A 27205-nucleotide genomic window follows, 5' to 3' on the forward strand; every position below is an offset into this window, starting at 1 on the left:
ATGTGACACAGAAGACACAGGACACAGGTCTGAAGAGGTCACACCCCACCCAGACAACATACCGGCAGCAGAGTGTGGTGGGGGAGTCCAAGAAATCCACTGCCTCTGGCCAGAGGAACCATACCTAGTTTTGTCTTTGAGATGGGGACACAGTTAAGCAGCAGACTAACAAAGGGGAAAGGGGATAGGCGCTGAGGACCTTAGCAACATCTCAGAGGCTTCTGTGGCAGACAGAGGGACTTCACTCTGAGAGGTGCCACTGTGCCCTGCTTTCCGGGACAGACACCAACTCAACTACCCTGTTGATAGGAAACCAGAGGCTAGTTTTAAATTGTATTTTTATTTTAGGTATATGACGATTTTGACGGCAGGTGTACCACATGTATGCAGTGTCCACAGAGGCCAGAAGAAGGTGACAGAGTTAAATGGTTGTGAGCCACCATGTGGATATCAGGAATTGAACTAGGGTTCTCACAGACACATCAAGTACTCTCAGCTGTGGAGCCATCTTTCGAGCCCTGAAACGGAGGATTAGAAAGGAGAAAAGAAGCCGGGCATGGTAACTCACGCCTTTAATCTCAGCACTCCGGAAACAGAGGCAGGTGGATCTGTGAGGTCAAGGCCAGCCTGGTCTACACAGAGAAACCTTGTCTTGAAGAAACAAAACAAAACAAAACAAAAAAAAAAAAAAAGAAGAGCAGAGAGGTCTAGTCATCAGGTCTGCCCCATGTCTCCACCTCTAAGGTTCTTTTTAGTACATCCCAGAGGCCCTGAAAGTACACACATTAACCCCATCCTCCCCAGAGCCCAGGAAGGGCACTGAATGTGTTACATCCCTACAGCTCCCGCTCTCCCTTGGCAGTTAGTGGCCACAGCCACTGACCAACTGTCGCCTTCCCAAGGTTGAAGCCACTCAGGCACCCTCTTTATTGGTGTTTCCAAGGTGCTGGGAAAGAAGGGCCAGGGCTGTGGGAGTCATGGTGGTTCTGGAGACAGCAGGAAAAAGGCATCTTCCAGCATTATAAAAAAGATAGATAGATGATAGATAGATAGATAGATAGATAGATAGATAGATAGATAGATAGACAGACAGACAGCTCGTGGGAAAGGCTCCTGTGTCCAGGCGCAGTGTGAACTTCTCAGCCAAAGACGCTCTTGGTAGGTCCCTCTTTGGGCTTCTCGAAGACTGTCTCGGTGCCTGTGCGGTTGCGGCTGAATACCGACGGGGCAGCTGAGCCAGCTTGCTCTGTGGGTAAGAGCAGAGGAGTGGAAGCAGGGACCTAAACTGGTTTTCTCAGGAACAAGGCTCCTTATGCTGGGTGCAGCCCCTCTTATACCCAGGAGCCCTCAACACCTCTCAGCTACCACTGGGAGATGCTGATGTCCCCAGCCCTACCAAGGGCCTGCAGCACACTCACCACAGTCCCGCATGACCTGGTATGTCTTAGACTTGATCTCCTGGTTCTTGGCCAGGTTCCCGCGGGCCCCCTTCAGGTCTTCTTCCTTCACAGGGGGACGCTTCTTCTTGATGGGGGCTTCAGCAGTGCCAACCTTAGAGAGCCCAGAGAGCCTTACAATTAGAGGCCTTGAGATGAACCCCTCAACTTTGGCAGGGGATCATCTTCCCAGATCACCAAACTCAATTCAAAGCCTACTCTTCTCCCAACCCCTACAAGTCCCCCTGTCTTCCTGGTCTGACTTGGACATCTGACCTTGGCCCATAGGGAGCTCCTGGAGGGGTGGCCACTGCAGCCTCATACTGGCCTGTTTGCCAAATTCAGGACTGGGCACAAGGGGCACAGGGCCTTCAAGACTGAGCAGCCCTAGGAAATCTGGTGAGTTCTATGCTCTGTTCACTGGGTAGCAAAGCATCCCATAAGGACTGCCCCCTACCCTTTCCCCAAATTGAAAACATTAACATTTTCAATTATTGTGCTTGGAAGGGGGACAGGGTAGACAGTCCTGGAGCAAGCAGCAAGCACAACCTTGCTATTCTGTCTGTCCCAGTAGAGCCAGGAAAGTCAAATTCTGCTAACCCCTCCTTGTCAACCCCAGGCGCTGGTGAGGTTGAGGCCTTAGTTCTTCTTAAGCCCTGCAGGCAGGTGCAGGGCTTCCCTCCCTCTGCCTGGGCAAGGCTCCCAGGGAAACACAAGCCCAGAGACACACCCTGCTAGGGAAAAGGGAAGGACACAGCTGTGACCTATAGGCACAGTCACTCTTCCTCCAGGTGACGAATATATACAACTGGACGTACTAAGCCAGCTCCCCCATACACACTCAAAAGCACACACCGGTCTACCTAAGTTCTCCCCACCCCCAACACCTCACAAGTTGTGGGACAACCAAAGCCATTCACCAGAGCCTGGTGGGACCGGGGTGTCCTCACTGAGCCCAGCCTCCCAGGGCCGCAGGGTCTCTTGTTAGGCTTGCCTTTTAGTCCAAAGCCGACACCAGCAATTAGTGTCCAGTCTTGCCCCTCCCAACTTCCTTGGCACCAGCTAGCCCCAACTAGGTTCTTCTTACCTCAGACATGGTAGATGCCAAGTAAGTTCTCTGTAGATAAGTCTCTGGCAGGGAGTAGCCACAGGAAGAGATCTGTGTGAAGTCCAACCTTCTGGAACTTATATAGCCTGCTTGTGTGTCCTGGGCAGTCACTCCCCTCCTTTGGAAGCTCCCACATGATTCAGATCCACGCAGCTACTAGCTGGTGTTTATTCTCGGAGATGATGGGCAGCAGTCCTGGCGAAAAATAGACAGCTGGGGGTACCCCATGCCTTTGGGAACAGCTGTTCTCTTGCAGGTGGGAGGTGCTGGCACCAAGTCCGGGCTGTGTTTATAAATGTGAACCCTGGAATGTGTGTGACAGTCTGGGCAGGCTGACTGCAAGATCCCATCCCAGTGGCAGGGGTGGGAGGGGAAATGTCTGAGGAAAGGGAGGGCCCTGAACCAGGGTGGATACTTAAGCTTGTTTATCTTTCTCTTCTACCCCTGGAATCCAGTGGAAAGAGAAGGGCAGAAGCTTCCGGTCATTTGGAAGCGTTTCCTCATGGTGAGCATAGCTGACTCACAGCAACCTCTGGTTTACAGCAGAGACACTGAGGCTGAGGAGATTCTGGGGAGTTGCTGTCAGTGCTGCTGATGCCATGGTCCTCTACGCAGCTGTGGGACAAGTTTAGCAAAGGACAAAGCAAGGCAGGATATGCGCTCAGGAGGGACCAGGAGAAAACCATGCTTGCTGATGAAGGACTAGAGAGGGCTTCTGCCTAAGATGGGAACTGGACAGCTGAAGCACTGCTACTTTGGCTTGCAAGGTTCAGCTACTAAGTTGTAAGGAAATGGGCAAGGCTCCCTGGAGAGCTGTTTAGTATTCCTGACAGCCTCATTTTGCATGGAAAGATCACCTTGGGCACATGAGGGACCCAAACCTGAGGCGGGCAATGGTAGATATGGGTCAGAGGTTGGTCTCTGTTAGACCTATCTCAGTTCCCTCCAATCTACCATGGACATTATTCTTATCCCTGATGGCTCCAGGCAGATGACATCCAACCAGGGACTAACACAGTTATCCTAAACAACACTCCATGGCTGTTGTACCTCAAACTCCACACCAGCCTCTGTTCTGGCCCTGGTTCCCGGCAGGTCAATGTGGGCACTGCCAGGTCTAGGTTGGGTAAGTGTTGATCTGAGCAATGCCAGTGACTCCAAAGAGAGGCCACGCCCTGCCCTGTGAGAAATGCCCACAGCTAGCTCTGTCTAGTCCTGGCCTCAAGGACAAGGATATGGGATGTTCACCTCTCCCGGCCCCAAACACAGCACTAGGAGGCAAAGTGGCTAAGACACTCATCAGGAGGGAAGAAAGATTATGTTTGGCTTCTTTCCTTGCAGATTTGACCCCACAGCTGCCACGATACAGTAAAAGGTTTATTAGCCCAATGAGGTATTTCAGTTCTAGAGGATACAACACCAAGGACCACAAAAATGATGGTTTCTTTCTTTCTTCTTCTTTTTAATGTAATGCAATGTGACATTTTATTGTAGACCAGTTTACAAGTCCACCATCTTCCCTTCCATCTGAGACGCGTGTCTCTGTGACTCCCAACACCAGTGATGACACACCCCACAGGACAGGCGGCTGAGGTGGCAATGGTTTTCTTCTCACAGCCCTGACCTCTAATAAATACTAATGGGAAGAAAAGTTAAGAACCAAGCCAGGCAACCAACCAACCAACCAATCCACTTACCCACTCAGAACTCAGGCTGTTCAAAGCAAGGCTGACCACAGGTCCCTCACTGCAAACAAGCCTCTCTCACTGGAAGCTGTGTGAAACTTCATTTAAGACAGTGATACTCAACCTGGGGGTCGTGTGACCCTTTCCGTGGGTCACCTAAGACCATCTGAAAATACAGATCTTTACATTGCAATTCATAACAGTAGCAGTATTGCAGTTATGAAGTAGCAACAAAAATAATTCTAACGGTTGGGGGTCACCACAACATGGGGAACTGCATTAAAGGGTTGCAGCATTAAGAAGGTTAAGAACCACTAGCTAGCTCACATTCTACAAAGTGGTGGCTGCCTGGCAGGAAGGGTCTTGGGGCACCTTTCAGATGAGATCGGGCATTTTCAGGGCGGTATGGCCATAGACTGGGGGGCACCTTTCGGATGTGGACCCTGAGCTGTAGCCTGTGCTGCCAAAGGGAAGGTACAGCTTGAATTTGAGCTTTTTTGTTTTCCCTGAGGAAAGAGGCACGAGAAGGGGTGTGAATACACGGCTCCTTGTTGCCTGGTAGTTCACAGTTTAAAGTCTGAGGCAGGAAGCTACCAACATGCTTCAGGGCCGAGGGGCCACAGGCTCCTCTCTGACACATCTTCCGGCACACAGACGCCATCACACAGGATCTCACCATTCGTCCTTACCTTTATCAAAGTCCCACCAACAGCCAAATGGAATGAAGAAAAATTAACCACCATCTCTGAGTTGGGTACCGGCTCTCTCATCCATTTATTTCAGTTGGCTACAAAAACTCATTCAGCGCCTCGGCTTGCAAGCTTCTGCCCAGAGCAGCCTGGCAAGGACGCCGATTTGGATGAAACAGACTGATGACGCACCACAGCTAAGAGAGTACTCTGTTTTTATTTCTCCTAGCTTGGTGATGCCCGCCATTAGCCAGTGAAGGGTCCCACCTCATAAGGCACCTTGGAACAAGTGATGGGCACACTCATTCCAGGGAGGGAGGACAGCTCAGAAGACGTCTCGACCACAGCCCTCTACACCTACTCTGGTGAGGCAGTGCACCATGGTAACAGGAAGGCCTCAGTGACCCAGGAGGCTCTCCTGAGGGATGCAGAACTGTGTGAGTGTCTGTTTATGCTGATGTGTGCGTGCACACATTCACACTGGAAGAGGGGAGGAGCAAAGACACACCAAACCTGCACACAGACAGGGGCCGGTATCAGATCCCTGTTGGATCTCCTTTCCTGCTGGGTCAGCTGCAGAGTTTCAGCTCACAGACTAGAGCCCTTAGTGAAAGTCAGGACACAGAAGTACCTATTTATTCCACTCTTCTGTCCCTCAGGCCCTGTACTTGCAAGGACCTTACGGATCACCTCTGTGAGGCCTGTGCAACTGGAGTTCCCATCTTTTGCAGTGGTCCCCTCACCTCTGGCTGGTCTGCAAACCTGAGGTGCTCATGTCTGAAAATGAGGTTCCAGCCCTGAGCTCCGGAAGGATGGCAGGGGTTGGGGCAGCACAGGTTATCTCTAGCACAGTGATACAGGGGGTGTGAGGATAACACAGCGCCGCCAGGAACTGACCATCTCCCTCGTCAGGAGTTCGAGCTGTACTCTACCCACAACACTCCCATGGAACCTTCCTAGAGAAGGGGAAGGGAGTGACCGTGGTTATAGGATGGAAAGGAAATAGGAACAGCGCAGGGCCTGACCAATCCATTTCACAGGCCAATGTTGTAAAGCCTCCAACTGCAACCTTTCCTTTCTCAGTGGTGCTTGCACTAGAAGATGAGCTGAGAGAGACACCTCAGATACCCTTTGTCTAGGACAAAGTAAGACTTCAAGTGGCAGAGGATGGCCCTAGGTACCCTGGATAAGGGCTTGGGTCGCATGCCACAAGCATATTTAGATCCTAGATGCTTAAGCAAAACACATTCTTACGTAGGTTTACAAGAGTCTGAGGAGTCTCCTCCTCTGTGATCGCCACACCATGAAGTAGTGAGGTGCCTGCCTGTTGGGCTGACAAGCCACCAGACAGCTCCACTCGGCTGCTTCTACAGAAGAGTGCCAAGTCAGCCTGTACCATCAGATAAACTGTGGCCCGGCTGAGAAGTGGGTGTAACTGCCAAGGAGGAGCCACAGTCTAGAAATAACTCATACTCTCTCCACAGTAAGACAATAGTTCTCGTGGTATCTGTTCTGCCCCTGCTACTTCACAACTTCAGAAGACATGACAACAGGCTTTTCTGGCTAGGTAGAGTTCCCCAGACAGCTGAGCAAGCAAGCAGGTGACAGCTGGTGACAGGCACCAAGGCAAAGGTTGGCTCTGCGAGCTGCTGCACTGGAAGCAGAGGCCGGGACCATTCTCACGTCTGCGCCTGGGAGGCTCTGAGGGAGGAGTGGCCTGGTGGTCCCAAGTCCTCCAGACACAAATGTCTAACTCTTAAGCTCCCTCCTTAATCAAGTTTAACCAAAGCCCCTGACACGCCAGCCTGTACGCCCTGGCAAGGCTCTGTTCGGAACAGCTGTCTCCTGCTCAGGTCTGACCTCAGCACACTGGATTTCTGACCACAGATAAAGGTTGTCTACCCGTCCCTTAGATCCTTCCTCTCGTCACCACATGTTACCTAACAACACCCCGGCTGAAAAACTACGGACTTTTACCCGCCTCCCAACCAGCTCATACCCCATGAAAGGCAAAGAAATCCATTTCTTTGGGGAGTAAAAAGAGTTTTAAATACAGTAGTATGAAAATATAACTTAAAAATATAAAAGTCAAACAGCATACGGAAGACTTAAAAATCTGTTTGCCCATTAGACCCATAGATACTTTGTAGGAAATAAACACATACTCAAAAAACAGTAACACTGTCACAGCTCATAAAACTGGCTTTAGAAATAAAGAGTTACAAAAGCCTTTTGAGTAAGAAAGCATTCCTATTCCAACTTGGGTCAACCAGAGGCTGTTAACCCTAAGCCGTCACGTGTCCACAAGGCCCAAGCCTCGGCACGAGGGCCCGGCAGTCTGTGTGTGCTCTGTTTTCTTCCACCATGCCACCGGGTCAGACACAGGACAGGGGTCTCACAGCACCCCAAAGGGACGACAACAAACACAGCTCTTCGCTTGCATATTTGGTCAGTGTTTGTAGTGCAACTGAGCGGGACCTCCAGCTGCCCACAGCCCCCTCGGGCACGGTTCCTCTTCCCTCTTTTCAGTCACAGTAGTCTGGGGCGGGTGGAGAGCGGGCAGAGACAGCAAGAGGAGTGGAGGTAGAGAGGAGGGTAGAGAGAGGGAAGGGATGCTGCTGCTGGACTGGGCCCCATGACTGTCATCCACAGCGTGGGAATGTGTCATACAGGTAGCCCAAAGCGGTGCTTTTTCTTCTTCACAGGTTTGAGGGGGGTCAGTCTGCGGAGATCCTCCTCGGCCTCAGACTCCTCCATTTCGTCATCAGCTGAGATCAGGACCTGAGGTAGTGAAGAGACAAGGCCTAAGATGCCGGTGGTAGAAGCTCCTTTTGTGCTTATCCTCCTTGGAGGCCAGCCTTTCTGGGAGGCCTCAATTCTTGTATATTCTTAGAAGAGGGTCCACAGGGAGATGTGCTGGCCTGCTGGAGCTAACATTAAAGTCACCACCCTCATCGTCAATTTACTAATGCTCCCTTCCCCACGCCTTCATCCGACTTCCAGTCAGACCCAAACCCTATCAAAGTCACCTGGGTGCATGAAATCACAGGGTCTCTTTCAAAAGGGAATGAAAGCATCCCAGGGACCACACGGGGCGTGCAGCTCCAAAGGGGCTGTCTTGAGCCAACTCTGTCATTTCTGAAGACGCAGAAGGAAACTGCTTTACTCGTCCATACAGCTGAGACACTGAGGACACACTTGCTCATTCCTGCCATAGCAGCTGGCCTCACAGCTCTGAGAACCACGGGGAATGTGGACTTCATCTGCAGAGGTGGGCAAACAGGCTCAACACCCTTCCTGTGGACGGAACCACTTGATCGCTCCCTGCTTTGGCCAATGCGGACTTCACTTTACTATCAGAGGCTAAGCCGTGTGGTTGTGAATTCCCATGAGCTGTAGCTCCTGCTCTATGGCTATCTGCCATTCATCAAGTGTTTGCCAAGTCTTATGATGCAGTAAGTGCTGTAACAGATTTTATGAACAGAAACTTGGAGAACTGTGGGCTTGCCCTCTATCTAATCTACTCACCTTCTAAAAGTGATATGGGATTGATTTCTTTCTAATCTGTTGTTTTCATTGGTTAATTAATAAAGAAACTGCCTTGGCCCATTTGATAGGCTGACCCTTAGGTGGGTGGAGTAAACAGAACAGAATGCTGGGAGAAAGAAGCTGAGTCAGGGAGTCGCCATGTTTCTCCCACTCCAGACAGACGCAGGTTAAGATCTTCCCTGGTAAGCCACCTTGTGGACTACACAGGATATTAGAAATGGGTTAGATCAATATGTAAGAGCTAGCCAATAAGAGGCTGGAACTAATGGGCCAGGCAGTGTTTAAAAGAATACAGTTTCCATGTAATTATTTCGGGTATAAAGCTAGCCATGTGGGCGGCCGGGTGCCAGGAACATAGCCTGCCGCTCCTTTTACAACATAAAAGTCCCCCCAGCAGGCCGCACCATGATGTGATGATGAGCTATCAGTGCATTCTTCAACTCATCCTCAAGCCTCAGAGGATGACTCTCTCTTTCTCTCTTACAGAGATCTGAGTGTTTCTACTATCCAAGTGCAGAATTAAAGCCATGTATCACCAAATCTGGCTAATCTCGGCTACTTCTGCCGCTTCCATTAGCAGCACAGTGCTCGATACTATGGAGTCTCCTCAGGCTAGCCAACCCTGCTGCAACACACTAGGGCACAAAAGTGCAATGAATGCCGCAGACCAGCTAGAGCACACACCCCTGCCCTGGGCTGCATCCTTACATCAAGTCCTTGAATTTAGACCCCAGCAGATAAAGGGAGATGAGGGTACCTCTGTGAGGTAGTCTTATATTTTCAAAGCTTGCAGCCAGTACTTCCCTTGTTAGTAGAGAACAGGGCTCTAGGGACCTCCATGCTTCCCTGGAATAAGGGGCATTTCCCCTTGCCTGGCTGTCTCTACTGCTAGTCCACAGGGACTATTTGTAGCAAGTCACCCTGACTACACGCAGCATCTTTTTACCCTGGGAAGGCACATATGACAGCATTGGGCTCTGGCTAGATGAGGATCTGAGTGACCTGGGCTACTCTTCAGCTCAGCTTTTTCCTCCTCTCTGACTAGTGTTGTGAGTCAGCATTCAGGAGATGAGATGCAAACATGAGACCTGAGACCCTCCACAGTCCAAGTTATGATGGCCAGGGTATGACTCTCCCTTGGGAGAGCCAAGGAGACCCCTACCTCAGACTCAGACTCCTCATGGGATGCTGCCCTTCGGTAGCGAACCTTGCTCCCATTCCTTGAGTCTTGGTTGGCTCCTCTTTCTTCTAGCTTTGCTTTCGTCTTCCCCTTTCTCATGAGGAAATTGTCTACTACCCAGAACATGAAAGCCTGTGGGAAGGAACAGTGCAGGTTACTCTGGATAACCCAGAACAAAGCAAGCAGAGGGATCCATAGCCACCCTTCTATGAGGTAAGAAAAGAGAACCCCACTCAGCCCTGACTATCTCCCAGAATATCCAAGAGAAATTATCACTCCACTTCCTATGTTGTGCTTTTATTATTATCAGAGAACAGCAGAATAATTCTTGCTGTGCTCACTCACGGGGTTTTGTTGTGTTAAGTAACAGGCAGCCTGAGGCCAAGTGTGATGGTGCACACCTTTAATCTCAGCGCTGGGGAGGCCACCGGGCAGTGAATCTCTATGAGTTCAAGGCCAGTCTGGTCTACATAGCGAGTTCCAGGACAGCCAGGGCTATGTAGTGAGACCCTGTCTCAAAAGAACAAAACAAACCAAGTAGCCTGTGTTGGGCCTAGAACCAAGATCTTTAACTACCTGCTTTGAGCCCTCATGGGTCCTTCACAGGGGGCCACACAGTCTGCTGCTTCAGGGAACCCCCGGTTCCTTCAGCACTCTACACCCTGGTTCCTCACTTTTGACCACTGTGCTCATGAGTTTCTCTGATGTCGGTACTCAGCAATAAATATCTGGAGAACACTTGAAATGACCCTGATCTAGAAGTTACACCTATCCTGGGATATTTCAGTGGGAAGTGGCCTAGCAGGGAAGGCAAGCCATACTTCCTAGGATCCCTCATCTGAAATAGGGGCCCTGGAGAGGGTACTTGACTTCTGAGGAAGGACTCCCACCATTTCCAAGACTGGCTATGGGATGGCTACATAGAAAGGTCTGCATGGGGGCTACAACGTGACTTTTGTGTCACACTTGGGGCTTTGAACAGGAACCCGTGAAGGCAGGGTACAAGCTGGGGTAAAACACGCAACCAGGCACTGACATTGACAAAGAAGGGGACAATGAGCATGACGATGGCCAGCTTCAGGTCTGGGTTTTCAATTGGATTCAATAGGGCCACCTGCAGAGAGAAACAGACACAGTGAGGAGCAGACCGCAGAACAACACACAGACTCAGACACTAACCAAGAGCCACTGGAAACAACCCTGTAGGCTCACGGCGGCGGTGCGGACCCTAGATCTGACTGTTGATAAGGGACCCTTGGAGCCACTTTGGGTCATGTGCCCTTTAGAAGCTTCCCCTTGTTGTAGACCTGAGGCTACGGAGTCAGATCCAAGTGTGATGTAGGAGGGTCTTCTTTCTTTGTGTTGCTTTCATTGGTTAAATAAAGAGACTGCCTTGGCCTTTTGATAGGACAGCAGCTTAGATAGGTGGTGTAGACCAAACAGAATGCTGGGAAGAAGGCAGAGTCAGGCCGATTCCATGGCTCTTCTCTCTGAGACGGACGCTGGTTAAATTCATGCCGGTAAGCCACAGTCAAGTGGCAATACAAATTATTAGAAATGGGTTGAATCAATATGTGAGAGTTAGCCAATAAGAGGCTAGAACTAATGGGCCAAGCAGTGTTGAAGTGAATATAATTTCCATGTACTTATTTCGGGTAAAGCTAGCTGGGAGCTGGGCGGTGGGAAACGGCCCGTTGTTCCTTCTACAACAGAGTGACGCTCTTACCCGAAATAATTACACGGAAACTGTATTCATTTAAAACACTGCCTGGCCCATTATCTCTAGCCTCTTCTTGGCTAACTCTCACAAAAGTGGGACCCAATCCAGTAGGGAGCATCCTGAAGCCCTTGAGAGGAGCAGCAGGGGAAACTCAGTGGGTGATCACTAGAGACTTGGACAATGAGGTGCTAGACCACTCTCCAGGAGAAATCCTGTACAGCCATCACCTTGGTGCACAGCAGCTCTGAAAGACTTTGGCTTATTTTCTTAAAAAAAAAAAGTAAAACCTCAGTCACAGATAAAACCAAAAGAAAGCCAATATCTGAGCCACATGTGTTAGAAGGCTCCTTGGCTATTTTATACAGGAATGAGTGGCACAGGTGTATCTAGTAGCACTGGGGTCAGAGAACAGAGGGCAGGATTGGGGATACTCCCAGGGAGGATGATATGTAGGTGGAGACAGACCTTAGAAACTGAACTGGCTAGCCCGGACACATGCATGAAGGACGTTGGCCAGCTAGACACAGTCACAGTTACAAAGTCTTCAGACTAACCAGACCAAGCAACACCCCAGAAGGGACTGTGCTTCCATTAAGTTTGCATGTGCCCACAGTTTAGTCTAGAGAAGACGTGTATTCACTGGCAGTGCACGGACACCACTACAAGAACGACAGATTAATACTCTATAAAGAGCTGTTCTATCGGACCAAATCCAGGATTTCACGGAGCTAAAACAAAAACAAGCAGGCTGGGGCTGGGGCGATGTGAGATGCTGTCTGATGACTCAGCAGGGAGTTGCACATGCAGGAGGAGGCAAACCTTTTTCCACTGGAGTATGAGAAGGACGATGAAGACGACAGACTTTTCAAAGATCATGATCACGATGTAAAGGGCACACTGCCCCACCCAGGCCCCACACTGCAGAGGGTCTCCTGCAGGGACAGGGAGGTGCTTAGTCACATGGGCCCAGGAACTGAGTAGGACAACACCCACCCACAACCCCCTTGCAGCTTGTACCCCTAGCTGCATCCCAGAACCCTGGCTCTAAGGTCCTTCATGAGTCCCTAAAGCTCTACAAAGCACCTCATTCCTAAGCAGGCAGTGCTCTGAATAAAGCCAGAATTCCTAATTTGGACATACCAGAATGTTTTTCTTTCAAAAACTCGTAGGACAGAGTTAAGAGGCACTAAAGTTAGCAAGAGCTGACCGCTGGCTCTCTGGGTGAAGCGAGAGCACTACTACTATCTACAGCTGACCCCCAGCGACTGGTGCTACCCCTTCCGTTCTCCGCCCACTACTGAGTCTGGCACTGCAGTAAGAAATGCAGCAGTCAACTTCTCTGTCCTCTTCCTCCTCCCGCCACCCATTCTCAGTCCTGAGAACATCAAGCGGACCTAGAGAAGTCAGATTCCGACTGAACTCATGTAAAGGAATGACAAGTTGATTCTTTCCAGGGCCTTTTTAAAGAATTAAAACAAAAACAAATTTTGGGGGCAACCTATTAACGTTGGCTAGGACAAAGAAGAGAGAAGCCCTCACAAGGGTGCAAACAGGCTGAGGCCAGAGCTACGACCGAGGCTTGTCTGTGGGTCTGTCAGTGGCTATGCTCAGGAAATGATTGGGAAGGGCCCAACAGTCCACAATGGGGGATTGGGCCCCACAGTACCTCTAAAATGCTTCAAAAAGGGACTCAAAGAATGGTGGAGGACCAGCCTCTCCAGAGCATGATCTAAGGGAGCACAGAACCTTACAAGAGGCCTCCTCCAAGTGGGAGAGCCGGTGCCAGGGCTGTGCTCTGGATGCTCAACCAGAGCAGTCTGTGCTCCACTGACCACAACAGGGGCAAATTCACATTTCTGGAAGAGAATCTGGTCTGCAGAGAAATAGAGCTCTAACTTCTCACTGGATTCTTCTGTTTCCATAGCAACCCCAGGCATTCCCACTGCAGGCCCCCAGCTCTGCCTGGGCCTGCAAGCTGAATGTAGTGGAAGCAAGAGAATGCTTTTACATAGTTTCATGGACGAACACCAGACTCTGCTGTTTCCTTTTCTGGACAAGGCTAGGAGGCAGTCAGGAAGCACACAGACACACACTAGCTGCCTGTTCTAATGCCTTCCTATTTACTTCTGCCCCAGGGCAGGGGGGCAGGGCATTTAAGTTGCAGCACAGCACCTCACAAGGACCAACCCTCCTGGAAAAGCTGATAATCCAAGTTTTGCAATACTTTTGGTAAGTCACCTGACCTTACTGAGAAAAGGTCACTTGAACAGGAGAGGAAACTATTTGCTGAAACTTTTAGGCAAGAATGGTGACAGCCGCGAAGGACGTACCCCTGGGAAATGTCTGAAAGGGACCAGTGTGTCTGGAGGCCAGCAGACAAGTGACACCATTTGTTTACAAGGACACTCACTTGTCAGAGTGTAACTTCATTCCATTTGCTTGTGAGCTGTGAGTGACAAAGGAGAAATTATTCCTCCTCTTTGTAAGTTTGTCTATACAGTGGAGTTGCCACTGCCTTCTGTTTTTTGAAACTAAAATAAAAATATTCAAAACCACCAAAGATGGAAAAAAGCACCCGTGTCCAGTTGATCCACCCACACACCCTCTCCTCCTGTGTACCCAGGCCACAGGTCACTGAGGCTGGACTGAGTGCACACCTGGGAGTTTGTTTGCAAGCTATCTGGAGAGCAAACCCCTCTTCTTTGTTTACCCGAGAGCTGTGGGGCCTACATGGAGCTCCTGCCTCAACTGGACAGGCAAGTTCACAGGTACGGAAGGTAGAGTGCTGGCCCTGCAAAGATGCTCACATCCCCATCTCCAGAACCCATGACACGTGCTGTGACCTAGCCAAGGGGAAATTCTGGCCGTTAATGGAATCAAGATTGTGATTCAGACTCTAAGTGGAATATATGGAGTGTCCAGGTACAATCAGGGAATCACAGGGGCCCTTCAAGGTGGAAGGTCAGGCTGGAATGCCCTGAGAAGAGCTTGGCTACTGGCTATGAATGCAGAGGGAGAGAATCATGAGCGAAGGGACCCAGAGAGAACTAGAGGGTGGCAGGGTAACAGAACAACCATCCCTATTACCTACTAATGCCTTCGTGTTAACCCAACAGAACTGGGTTAGACTTTCTGGAGGAACTACAAATTAAATCAATGGGTTTGTCTTAAGGCACAAAGCCTGTGTGGTTTGTTATAGCAGCAACTGAAAACATCGACAACAGACAACTAAAAAGCAGCAGCTTTGGGGAAGATAGTTTAGGAGAGGAGGACTTGGGACAGTCCTTGACAAAGGGACATTTGCTTTGGAGACACTGAGGACTCTAGTCCCCAACAGCAGTGAGTGAGTTAAGGGAACGGCCAAGAGGACAGGGCTCACACACAGTCTCTGCTTCCAGAAGGGAGCGCCACAGTAAAAGCACACTGAGAGTAGTGGAGGCAGGGAAGGTGTTAGGACTCCTGGTGCAGAGGACAGAGCCTCACACATGCCCCAGCTGCTCTGTCACTTAACTCCTCTAGCTGTCCATTTTATAAATGAGAATGACGCAGACTCGGTCCACATGCGGTGTGGCCCATTTCTGTCCTGCAAGCTGAGAGCGCTATGATTTGGGCACTGCAAAGGCCTTCCCTTGAGTCCTGCAGACATGCTGTGTGCAGCACTATCTTAAGTCAGTGACTCACGGGCATCAAGTAACAGGCTAAGAAAAGCCCTCCCCTGAGCTCATCTTCCCTGAAGACAAACAATTACTTAAGATTTCTAGAAATTCCCAAGGCACTCCACAGCCAGCTCCGCCCATCATGTGCCCTTTTAAACTGTCAGCCCCTCAGAGATCTTCAGCCACCTAGAAGTGAGCAGTTCTCTGGGCCCAGAGCCATGGGTTGTTTGGATGGCCTGACAGGGGAATGTGGATCCAGATGTCTAACCACAACTCTTGTGTTTGCCTTGGTGCCCTCTTGTGGTGAAGCTCTACTAACACTGTTTCAGAAGAGTAGCCAGGCATTAGCAGCCCCTATGGAGGTCACCTTCAACTCTTCATATGCTAATAGCCAAAGGCAGCTTCTGACTCAGGACCTGACACAGGGGTCTCACAAGGTAGGCCTTGTAAACCAAGCTGCTGGCCTGAAGCCTTCTATCTAGGTGGTGATGACCTCATGTCTGAGTGACTGGGACAGCCACATGTTAGATGGGGACAAGTGTATAGTTAACCTGACCTCAGAGGGGATGCACACTCCAGTCAGCAGAATGGCCAAGTGACAGGGCAGACACTGGACTACCTTCCCAGACAAGACTCGGCCCCTCTTTCTAATGTGTGGGCAGGTGAGGTGAGATCTTTGGGGATCTCAGCAGATGTGGCTTCACAGTCCTGCAGATGGAATCACAAGTGCCTCTGATAGAAGGGCTTCCCCTGGCTTCTGCCATTTTCTCTCCCGTAAAAGTGAGTGTTTTGGCCTTGATACTTCCTTCCTGCCCCCAGGAAAGTGATAGTCAGACCCTAAAAAACACCCCTTTCTGTTTCACAAGCCTCCAGATTTCCGAGCTACACAGGGTGAGTAGTCCCCAACACGCTCTACCCAGTGTCCATGGACATTACCATATTCTCCAAAACGCAGGGATTCCCACTGCTGCCACTCCACCAAGACACTGACAGCGCGTACGCCCACATAAATGAGAAGCATGCCTACAGTGGCGTCCAGAAGAAAGTTGATGAGGTACCTAGAAAGAGAGGCCATACCGGCATGGTCAGGGAACAAAAGCCACTAAGCTGGGGCCTCAGTGAAGCACTTACCAGGGTCTGGGATCAGGCTAAAAGATCCAGTCTTTGTTTGACCTACTGGAAGAGAGTGGTACCCTTACATGTATTTATGCAAGGGGCAATGGAAATGGCGGCTTCCATTTCTAGGTGTCTGAAAAGGCGCTAACACTGAAAACTTGAAGAACAGGAACGAGAAGGACAAAGACACTTTATAAATTTCAAGTGAATGTGCCAAGGCCAAGATTCAATAGAAGACAGCATACCTGGAAGTAGCAAGGAATCTGAGAGGAAAAGAAAACCCAACTGACAACAATAAGTCCATTAAGTAATTCTGCTCATTCCCTGACGGTTCAAGCCACATGAGGTCATAGAACTGTGCCACTTTCCCAGGGCATTCAAGGAAAATGGTTTCTGAGACTTCTTAGACAAAGCAGGCAGGTCACACAGCCACATGTTCACCCCATCTGTAATCATGTGTGCAAACAATAGTTTCACTTTTTTGTAGTGGTGCTGGTGCTGGAACCCAGTACCCTGTATATATGCTAGGCAGATGCTCTGCCATAACTTCACTCCCAGACTTGACTTTTATATTTCAGTGAGAGTTCTGCTGCTCTGAGAAAAGGCCAGAGGACTGGAGGAAGGGGCGTGGGGAGGCATGCCCATAGAGACCACACATTCCTGCAAGGCATTCTCCAGACACAAAACCTTTTCTCACCAAGGTAAAACATCTTGTTTACCTGCCCCCCCTCAAGGGCCCTATACCTAGATCTAACTGAGCACTACTAGACACAGGCTCCAGCTATCCAAGAGAGACTACGTGGAAAATGAGGTCACTGAGGCAGGTCCTGACCCTCTGTGACACCAATGGTTCTGAACTCCCTGTAGATAAGCTCAAGAGCTTCTGAGCTGCTAGGACCGAGACGTTTCATGCAGACTAGCAGACCTCTGCTCCATCCTGGTTATGTGCTGTGCACAACACTCCAATATGGGGGCAGCATACTGTGCTCAGTCCCCAGAACCCAAAAAAAAAAAAATAAGCATGGAGAGGGAGGCAGGCAGCTTGCTCTTCCCCCTTAAAGACACAAGAGGTCACTCTCAGATCAGAGTCAGAAAGAACAGCCACAGCTTCCAAAGCAACTTCTATGCTGGCAGGAGGCTACGGCTCTAATTGGTGAGGAAAGCCATCCACACCTGCATTTCCATATCTGAGGTAAAGCCTGAAAAATACCAAGGAATGGGTACATCCAGTCTTGCACTCATTTATATACTTGTCAAATACTTCCTGAACCCACTGTGTGCTGTACTTGGAAACTACTCTGTATTCAACACAGGAGATCCACTCAGGCATCAGAGCACCATGGGGCCATGGCGCAGACTGGTTGAAGTCTAGCTCCACCACCTCTGCACCGTGTGAACGTTTGGCACCTCTAACTTGAAGTTGAAGATGGGGAGCAAGAGTTAGGATTGGGGTAAAAAAAAACCTCTGCCACTCTGTCTGCTAAGGGAATGACCACTCCTCCTCCTAGTAGAAGTACAGCATCTCACATCACATCGGAAAGCCTATGTGCTCTGTAACTGGCACAGAGCTGCTCCTGCTGTGCTATCCTGTCCTGCTTGGGGGGAGGGTGCTGGAAACATGGGGCTGCTAGGCCTGAACTTGGACTGATTAGTAGAAAGCCAATACACAAGGTAACTGTCAAAGCCCTAAGAGCCAACCAAAAGCCGAGTATATAAACTCATGAAGGCATGCATAGGATGAAACTAGAGAGGAATTCAGAAGGGAAGGGATGGGTGCCTCTCCCAAGCAAGAGGGCTGCACTGGCAAGGGAAGAGAAGGCCAGCTGATTTTTCAACTGAGGTTGAATTCAAATACAAGACTCACAGTGAACAAGGGTCCTCTTCAGTGAGATCTGCTAGGTACACATTTGCAAAGTGGATGAACAGCATCCCTATGGCTTGTTTGGAAGTGTCTAAAAACCTGCACAAAACAGAACCAGCAAGGGTTACCAACCTGACAGGAGAGCAGCCACAGATCACCCAGACCAAGCCGCAAAGTCATTCCTAAACGCAGTGGAAGGAGATACCAAACAACATGTGTGAGATGCAGAGGGTCTCGTTTTCCTCACTAGCTGTGAGAGTAGGACTAAATGACAGGTTTGGGAGAATCAGAGACGGAGTGAGACCAATACGAATTCCCCACCTGTGGGAACAAGTCTTTAAGAACCAGAGAGTGCATGCGTGACAATTCCTATCGCACTTATTGGCGATGGGGTCTTCTGAAGGGGAGCGGAAGTTTCCTTAGGGCAGGAGTGAGTTCAGGGTAGTCCACACTGTTCCCTGAAGCCTGCTTGTCTCCTGCCAAATGACTTACTGTTTGGGAGTTTCGTCCTTGGAATCTATTTCTGAAGCTTGACCACCAAATAACGAACACACAACTGCTACTGTAGGGTCCTTCTACACAAAGTGAGTATCTACACTAAACACTTGCTCTCCACCCCTGATCCAGAGTCCCAAGGCTCCTGTAACTTCCCAAGTGCTAGAGGTGTGAGGAATATCCTTTGTCCTAATACTTGGTGTTTGGCCCCAGGTCCCCTCAGACTTGCAATATGTGGACTTCCAACTGTGGACTGTCCTGGTTGATAGGAGCCTCTTTTGTTCTAAAAAGGTGACTATTTCCTACAAAGATTTAGGATGGCAAGGCCACTGAAAGACTAAGTTGTGATTAAACCAAGACCCACCATACTCCAGGGAGAAAAGAAGGGCTGTAGACTAAGTTAACAGACAGGCAAGTCTAGTGATCTTAACACATGGGGCCTGGAGTACTTTGGAATCAGTGAACAATGAACTGGTACACAGGGGATAGTGTGTTCTAAAGCCATCGTCACAGGACTGTGCTCGGGACATTCCGGCTCACCGAACCTCTCCGTCTAGCCATTTATCTGCGTCCTTCATAACAAATCAGGAAATATAAACACTGTTTCCTTGAGTTTTGGGTCACATCTGGTAGGGGGTGTTCTAAGGATCTCTGGCATATGCATGACGAATCTCCAAATAAATTTGCATTTGTTTACACATACAGACTGCAGAAGTCAAGAATAATCTCGTAACAAGTCGAAACGAGGAGATCCGCAGCAGAGGCTGCCACACCTGTGCTGCCATCGTCCACTGCTGAAAGCAACATTATAAATAAAGGGGAAAGAAACAGGTCTAACTGCATATTACACAGCGTGCCTAAAACCCACATGAGGAATTCCTCATCCTTTATATGATACATACTCTCTCCTATTCTATGCCCTACCTACCCCAAAACACTGCTGCCAGTCCCCACCAAATCCCCAACAGAGCAGAGAGCCTTCTAGGGTGAGTCAGCATGCTGGTACATACCATATCCTCCATGGTCGTCTTTCATGCTTTGGTTCTCGGAAGCGCTTAACTGGAAGAACAGACAGACATCAGTAGTTTCTCAAAACAGCAAAGCAAAGTACATACACAGGTTGGGTTATCAGTCCACCTGCTACTTACACTGTTGACTTAAAATACATTGTTAGCTCAACACATACACGTATTGCTCACGTGAAGGTTACCGAGAGCCTGTACTGCCGTCTGTCTGCATGGATTCTTCAGAATGAGATACTTATTAAGCGAGACTTCTCGCAGGGTGCACAACCTGCATTTCCTTCTGACAAAGCTCACTTAGGTAATGACCAGGAACAGCAAAGGACAATGCAGTGGCTTCTCACTCTAGCGTATGTTCTGTCTGAGGACAACCCACCCACTTATCCTGAGGTTTACTGTCTACTCCAGGCCAGACACTGAGGATACAAATGTAAAGTTAGCTGTCTAGGAAACAGGCAGAGCTATGTAGTCACACAGGACGGAAAGTGCTAGAAAAGAGACAAATTTGAGTCTGGAAGCAGTAGTTGGGACTGGCTTCTAAGTCCTCAAGGCTGAGTAAGAGCTTGCTGAAAGACAAGAGAGGAGCATGGACGCCGAGCAGACACAGCTTCATGGGCTCACAGGTACAGCAACAGAACATGGCTGTGTGTTCAGAATGATTTAATAGGTCTCACCATAGTAGATAACAAGAAAGTCTGTTGCAGAAACAGCAGGTAAGAGGGCGGCACATTGAACATGGACCAAATTGGGTAGTGGGGTCCTGAGTACTGGGTCAGGGAGTCTGGAGTGAATCCTGTAGGAAAGGAAGAGCCAGGAGAGTCTAAGCAGAGTTGGCTTAGAAAAGCAGCCCCAAGAACTATGCAGACATGGCTTCCTGGGTGGAGGCCCTGAGAAAGGATGCTGGCTGTGCTCACAGTTCTATGGAAGAGGCAGCAATAACCTGTTCAACCTGGGCTGGCAAAGAACTCACCAGGTTTACACCTGTGCCCGAGTGGTCTGGGCACACTGTCTAGAACAGAGGAAATAAAGTTTCACTATTACAAGTATTCCTAAAGCTCTTGGCAACATTCCACAACTAAAACAATCACCACAAGTGCTGCTGGTGTGATATTTACCCCCACTGAAGTGCTAAGAAATAAAAAGACTGAAGGCATGAAAGATCCCTAATCACAACTGGTAGCAGGCGAGAACTAACTTCTGGAGAAATCCCAAGCTGCCAGAGGAACAGCAGGAGGAGGGTTAGAGAGAAAACAGAACACAAGTCAATAAACCCTGCTCTCTGAATAAATACAGCAGTCCACATTTGGCAGGGCAAGGCTGCCCATAAAAGACTGCAATAGCAAGCAAGCCTGCCATCTCGAGTCATGTTGGTACAGAGACTGAAAAGCTGGTGCAGCTATCAGGAAGTCTGCTGCGTCCTTGACACATGTGAACCCAAAACCTCAACAATGCCAAAGAACCTCAAGTGGAAGCCAAGAGGCCCTGCTGGCCTGAATGGCTTTTGAAAGCAGGTTTTCCTAGAAGCAGGCCAAGCCTCAGAGGGGTGGGGGCTCACCAGAGAATGGTCTAGAAACTTGCAGCTGGGGCCAGAGCCATTTTATGCTTATCAGTCCTATCCTCATCATTATTAGTATTATTTTACTTTTTCATTTTCCAAAACAACATTTCTCTATGTAGCCCTAGCTGTCCTGGAACTCGCTCTATAGGCCAGGCTGGCCTCAAACTCAGAGATCCACCTGCCTCTGCCTCCTCAGTGCTGAGGTTAAAGGCGTGCACCACCATGCCCAGCTCTCTCCTCACCATTACAAAGGACATCAAATACTCCAAAAGGAGAATGTTCTAATTTCTACAATACACACATTTAGGTAACAGAGTGGCTATAATTTTCCTTCTAATGGCTTATGGAGAGAAATTATACATTATATATATTATAGATTATAATTATATATGCTAAACAAATCACATAAGATGGTATAATTAAAATACATTGTAAGTAATTATAGGATAAATCTATTGTTATACTACTACATTAACATGATGCATGGATAAAGAAAAACAATTGCAGTACTATGGAATAAATCCTTACTGACTATATTTGGAGACAGTGCTTTTGAAAAAGCAATTAAGATAAATAAGGTCCTTGGGGGGGTGGCGGTCCTATCCAGTATGATTGGTGTTCTTACAAAAAGGGGAATCCGGACACAGATGTATGAGTGCACCAAGAAAAGACTTTGTGAGGACTTGGTAAGAAGTAGCCATCTACCAGTTCCTCAGAAAGTTGGAAATCATCTACCTCAAGACTTGGGCATATACTCAAAGTGCACTCCATCCTGCTCAACCATTTTCATTGCAGCTTTATTCATAAGAGCCAGAAACTGAGAACAACTTAGGTATCCCTCAACACAAGAATGGATAAAGAAAATGTTCATTTACACAATGAGGTACTACTCAGCTGTTTAAAAAAAAATCATAAAATTTACAGGCAAATGGATGAAACTAGAAAAAAAAATCACTGAGTGAGGTAACCCAGACCCAGAAAGATAAATATAGTATATATTTGTTTATAAGTGGATATTAGCCATTAAGTAAATGCACAGTCACAAACACAGCTACAGTTCACAGACACAGAGAGGGAGGCAAACAAGAGGGCTCTAGAAGGAAGCATGGATCTCCCTGGCAAGAGGAATTGGGGGCGGTGGGAGCTGGAGCAGAGGATCAGGTAGTGGGGGTGGGGGTGGAAGGAGAGAATGTGGGAAGAGACAGCTGGAATCAGGGGCAGGCTTTGGGGGAAGTGAAATCTATGAGGTTGACCCCATGAGGACTCCTAGTAATGAAGGATATGGAGTCTGAACTGGCCATCTTGTGTAGCTAGGCAGGCCTAGGCGTGGGACTGAGTTGCATTCGATTGAGTTGTTGACTGAGATCCCTAAACAACCCATGCTGATGCTAGGACAGAAAACTGGCAGTGGGGTCCCACTGCTGAGGACAACATCCACACAGCTCACGGAATGTAGAGGTTGGACAGGTGCCTGCATGGAGCCTTCTCCTCCAGGCTTTAGTCCATTTGGCTCGGGAAGGTAGGAATTCTGCAGGTTAGAGAACGAGAAACCTAGACACCATCCCAGCCCTGCAAGATGTGCTTGGGCAAGGGTGGCACAGAACTTGTGGGGTGGCCTACCAATGTCTGGTTTAATTGAAGGCCCAGCAATGAGAGGGAGCCTAGACCTGACATTGCCTGGATGGCCGGGAACTAGAGACTGTATAGCCTAGAGACCTAGGGTAGAACCAAACATGACTGGCAAATAAATAAATAGATAAATAAATATCAATGACATGTTTCTTACTGTTATGCTATCCGCATAAATTGGTGCCTTGTCCAGTCATCATTATAGATCTTCCTCCAGCAGCAGACATTATGCAGAGAGAAGAGTCTAAATTCGAGGTCTCTATTGGGTCCCTCCCCTTGGAGATCAGGGAATCCTCCGGAAGAGGGGTGGAAGGAATGTAGGAGTCAGAGCGGATGGAGGACACCAGGAGAACTCAGCCCACAGAATCAACTAAGCAGGCTCATGGGAACTCAGAGACTTAGATCAACCATAGGGCCCCTGAACAACAGATTTTCAGGTACTAGAAAACAGCAATGCAGAAGCTACCTTCCGAGAGGGACCTTTTCAATAACCCTTGAGAATCACACCGCAGACACAAACATCACATGCCTGTCCAGTTCATGAGTCATCCTCAACAAAGAGAAGGATGAATCGGCTGGGCCTGTTGGCAGGGCAGAAAAATCTAGGCCACATCTGCTAACCACAATCAACAAGCACGTCTGGGGGACCTGACGGCCCAAGCTGAAGCCAACTGACACAAACCGGAGTCAAACTCCTTCTCTTGGCCCCCACTTGGCCTTTTCCTGGGGCAGAGATGGCAAGAAGACAATATCAGATGGCATCTTCCACCACTCTTTTCCAAAATTCAGTAAAGAAATACCTGCCCAGAGCCATACTATGTTTTATAACAAGATGGAATATTGTTTGTTTGTCTATCACCCACCTACCACCCACTCATCTTTCTACCTCTGTATCTGTCCAGTTATCCACCCATCCATCTTTCTACCTCTGTATCTGTCCATTTATCCATCCATCTTTCTATCTTTGTATCTATCTGTCCATTTGGCTGTCACTGGCCTCTCCAGAATAGAAATAGATTGTGCAGTCTCTTTTCACTTAAAATACAATGACATATAAGTTCATCAAATTTCACACCTAAGACGTGCTTCATTTCACTTTAGAAAATAATCCCCTACCATTAAAGACACAAACACAAAGCGGTCCCTCACTTCTCCCTAGCATTCAGGGGAAGGACAAACTCCTTCTCTAGCAAGGTCCCACATGGCGGGGCTTACTCTTCTGACCTGACTGCACTCCTCTACCACACAGGCCTCCTCTTGCAAACGCCCACATTCTGTTTCTCTTGCAGCAGCACTCTGTTCCCGGCCAACAAGTGTTGGCTTCCCCTATCCTGTACTGGTTCTCAGGTCATCTCCTCACAGCTTCTGCAGACACCCACATCTGTAGGTCACCAACCTCCTGTTTATACTATGCATGATACTCAGAAATTACCATCTTTCTTCTTTCTTCTTCTTTTTTTTGGTACTGGAGACTGAACCCAGGGCCACATATGTGCTAGACAAGCACCCTGACCCTGACCTACATCGGTAGCCCCTGTTGTTTTTATTTTTATTTGACTATACTTTTATATTTTTAATTTAAGATAACGTCTAACTAAACTTCAGGCTGGCCTAGAACTCGCTTTGTAGCCCAGGGAGACTGAAATCACGATCTTCCTATCTCAGCCTCATGAGCACTTGGGATTACTGGCTTAGGTCAGTAGGCCTAGCTTCTCACGTATTTTCTGGGCCATTTGTCTTATTTTCAGTAGCATGTCAGCTCTGTGGGGTCACGTCAACCATATTCACCAGTGGCACTCGGATGGAGCCTGGCTCACATTTGATAGCTGGATAATATCTGCTGAACAAAGGAATGTATTTAGATTGTCCCTCAAGCTCCATTTCTTGAGATTGTCTGGGTAATTATTTTGATTTCAGTAAGTTCCATGAATTTCATGACAGGTTCTTTCAACGTAGGTGTAGAAACTAAAATTGCTTTGGTCTGAAACAAGGAAGCTGCCAGCAAGAATGCCAGAGGACAATTACCCGTTAGTGCAGGGCGGAAGAAACTGGTCCACAAGGTCTTGATCATAGTATCTGGACTCAGAAGCCAGAACCAGACAACTAGGTTTTTTTTTTTTTTTTTTTTTTGGTTTGTTTGTTTTTGTTTTTGTTTTTGACAACTAGGTTTTTAACCACAAGTGCTCACAAGTAGTTTTTGGTAAGGACTTAACTTTTTCTGAATCAGCTAAGATTCAAAGGTAGCCAAGGGCTAAGAGATAAATGATGACCTCTCAGAAAAGCTGAAGCAGTCAATGAGCTTACTCTTCTGAACACAGTCCTGGAAGTCACAGCTTCCCCTGGGAGGAAGGAGGCAGTGCTACCTGCTAATGACAATGAACCGAGGAGGAGGGAGTCCCAGAATTATCCCTGACAGCACCTCACAAGGGATTCTGATGGAAAGCAATATAGCAGCTGATAAACACACAGGAAGATAAGAAGCCATGATTATGTTGACTTTGAAAATACTAACTAGCCATTTTCATCAAAATTAATAAAGATTAATAGGTGTTGTAAGAATTAAGAACAGGTATTGCTGGTGATTTCTCTTTAATCCAGGTATTTTGAGATAGAAAGATCAACCTTTAATCTGGGCCACATCTTCTGGCAGTCTATATAAAGGGCAAAGAAGAAGACCGCTTTGTTCTTTGCCTCCTTGCTCTTGCCTCACTGGCAAGTCCATCCCCTCACTGGCATTAGAGCATGCTTCTTCAGCATTCTGGTGTACACTGGAGACCGGATGAAACATCCTGCCTCACGGACTGAACAACTACTGGATTTGTGGACCTTCCTATTGGCAGGCTGCCATCATTGGACTAGCTGGACCACAGCCTGAAAGTCATTCTAATAAGTGTTCTTCATACACACACACACACACACACACACACTCACTCACTCACACACACACACACTCCCCCCTCCCTCTCTAAGTTCTGTTCCTCTAGAGAACCGTGATTAATGCAGACATTGGCACCAGAAGGGGTTCTAGAGCAACAGAAGCATAAGGATGAGTTTTTAAGCCTATCTGGAATAGGCTTCCCAATTTGCCAACACCTACAGTTACTGAAGCCTCTCCTGGAAGCCTACAGTGTGAACTATTTTACAAACTTAAGAAGACAAATGCATTTATTATCCTGATTCACCAACTGTAGGCAATGGATTTGGTGACTCTGTATATAAATGCTTTGACAATTTGTGGGAAAATTAAAAAAACCAACAATGATGCCGGTCAGCTGCACTCTAGTGTCTCTGGACAAACTGACAAAAGGAAAAGAATGAGCTCCATGATAATTAACTGACCTCTAGCATCTCAGAATATGGTAAAGGACAACAATGAACTTAATGATAAAATAGATCAGTTTCAGATACGCATAAAATGTCTAAATGTGCCCTGGAAGAGAATCTTATTTCCAACAGTCACAGAGCTCAAGTTGAGGGAAATCAACCCAAAATCCTCAATATAAGGTTGGCTAAACATCTGGGGAAGAAGTATGTGCATAGATCTCTCCAATGGGTGAAGATGTGGATACCTGTGTCCCACAAAAATGCTCACTGAAGGTGATTTCAGCTGAGCAGTTCAGTAATCAAGTAGATAGGATGGCCTGTTCCATGGACAGTCTGCCTCTTCCCCAGTCATTCCTGTCACTGCCCAGTGGCCCATGAACAAAGTGGCCACCATGTTGGCAGAGATGGGAGTTATGCATGGGCTCAACACCTATTCACCAAGGCTGACCCGGCGACAGCTGCTGCTGAGTGCCAGATCTGCCAGCGTTGAGCCCCAGATAAGGAACCATTCCCCAGGTGGGGGACCAGCCTGGTGGCAGGCAGGCTGATTACATTGGAACACCTCCTCCATGGAAGGACAACACTCTGTCCTTACTGAAGTAGATACTTATGCTGGTTACGGATTTGCCTTTCCTGTACGTCATTATTCTGCCAAAACTACCATACACAACTTACAGAATGCATTCTCTACAGTAGTGGCATTCCATACATTGCTTCTGACAAAGGACCTCACTTCAGAAGTGTGGCAGTGAGCCCAGATCATGGAATCCACTACTCTTACCATCTTCTCTACTACCCTGAAACAGCCTGATAATAAGATGGAATAGCCTTTTGAAGACATAGTTACAGTACCAATAGGTGGCAGCAGCCTGGAGGACTGGGGAAAGGCTCTCCAAAAGTCAGTCTACGCTTTGACTCAATGTCCAATATATGATGCTTTTCCCCCAAAGTCAGAATCTGCACATCCCAGGAATCAAAGCTGGAAAAGGGAACAGTTCCACTCACTATCACCACTAGTGACCCACTAAGAAAAATATTGTTTCCTGTTCTTTTTTTTTTTTTTTTTTTTAATTTTCGAGACAGGGTTTCTCCATAGCTTTTGGTTCCTGTCCTGGAACTAGCTCTTGTAGACCAGACTGGCCTCGAACTCAGAGATCCGCCTGCCTCTGCCTCCTGA

At 48.3% G+C, this 27205-nt stretch overlaps 2 protein-coding genes across 2 annotated transcripts in view; both read right to left on the reverse strand.

Moving 5' to 3' along the window:
- Positions 1 to 321: 321 nt before the first annotated feature.
- On the reverse strand, positions 322 to 2896 carry Mustn1 (musculoskeletal, embryonic nuclear protein 1). Its single transcript, XM_050158170.1, has 3 exons — positions 2524 to 2896; positions 1419 to 1551; positions 322 to 1246 (listed from the first exon to the last, which is right to left on the reverse strand). The coding sequence occupies exons 1-3, from the start codon at positions 2530 to 2532 to the stop codon at positions 1140 to 1142; spliced, it is 249 nt and encodes an 82-aa protein (XP_050014127.1). The 5' UTR covers positions 2533 to 2896; the 3' UTR covers positions 322 to 1139.
- A 4208-nt stretch (positions 2897 to 7104) lies between these two features.
- Positions 7105 to 27205, reverse strand: part of Stimate (STIM activating enhancer) — a 40562-nt gene continuing 20461 nt past the window's right edge. The window contains exons 2-8 of the mRNA XM_050158166.1: positions 19506 to 19554; positions 18004 to 18099; positions 15960 to 16081; positions 12187 to 12299; positions 10684 to 10761; positions 9630 to 9779; positions 7105 to 7699 (exon numbers count right to left, since the gene is read on the reverse strand). Coding sequence (XP_050014123.1) covers positions 7583 to 7699; positions 9630 to 9779; positions 10684 to 10761; positions 12187 to 12299; positions 15960 to 16081; positions 18004 to 18099; positions 19506 to 19554 — 725 coding nt within the window. The 3' untranslated portion in view covers positions 7105 to 7582. The remainder of the gene's footprint in view (positions 7700 to 9629; positions 9780 to 10683; positions 10762 to 12186; positions 12300 to 15959; positions 16082 to 18003; positions 18100 to 19505; positions 19555 to 27205) is intronic.

The sequence above is a fragment of the Alexandromys fortis genome, unplaced genomic scaffold (assembly GCF_014885135.2).
Source record: "Alexandromys fortis isolate MF-2015 unplaced genomic scaffold, M_Fortis_MF-2015_v1.1 scaffold_106, whole genome shotgun sequence".
Lineage (NCBI taxonomy): Eukaryota > Metazoa > Chordata > Mammalia > Rodentia > Cricetidae > Alexandromys > Alexandromys fortis.

What these genes read in the sequence shown, in the direction of transcription:
- Mustn1 (XM_050158170.1), bottom strand. An exon ending in CCAGGTCATGCGGGACTGTG is followed by an intron (nt 1,247 to 1,418) that starts GTGAGTGTGCTG and finishes TCTTACCCACAG; the next exon opens with AGCAAGCTGGCTCAGCTGCC.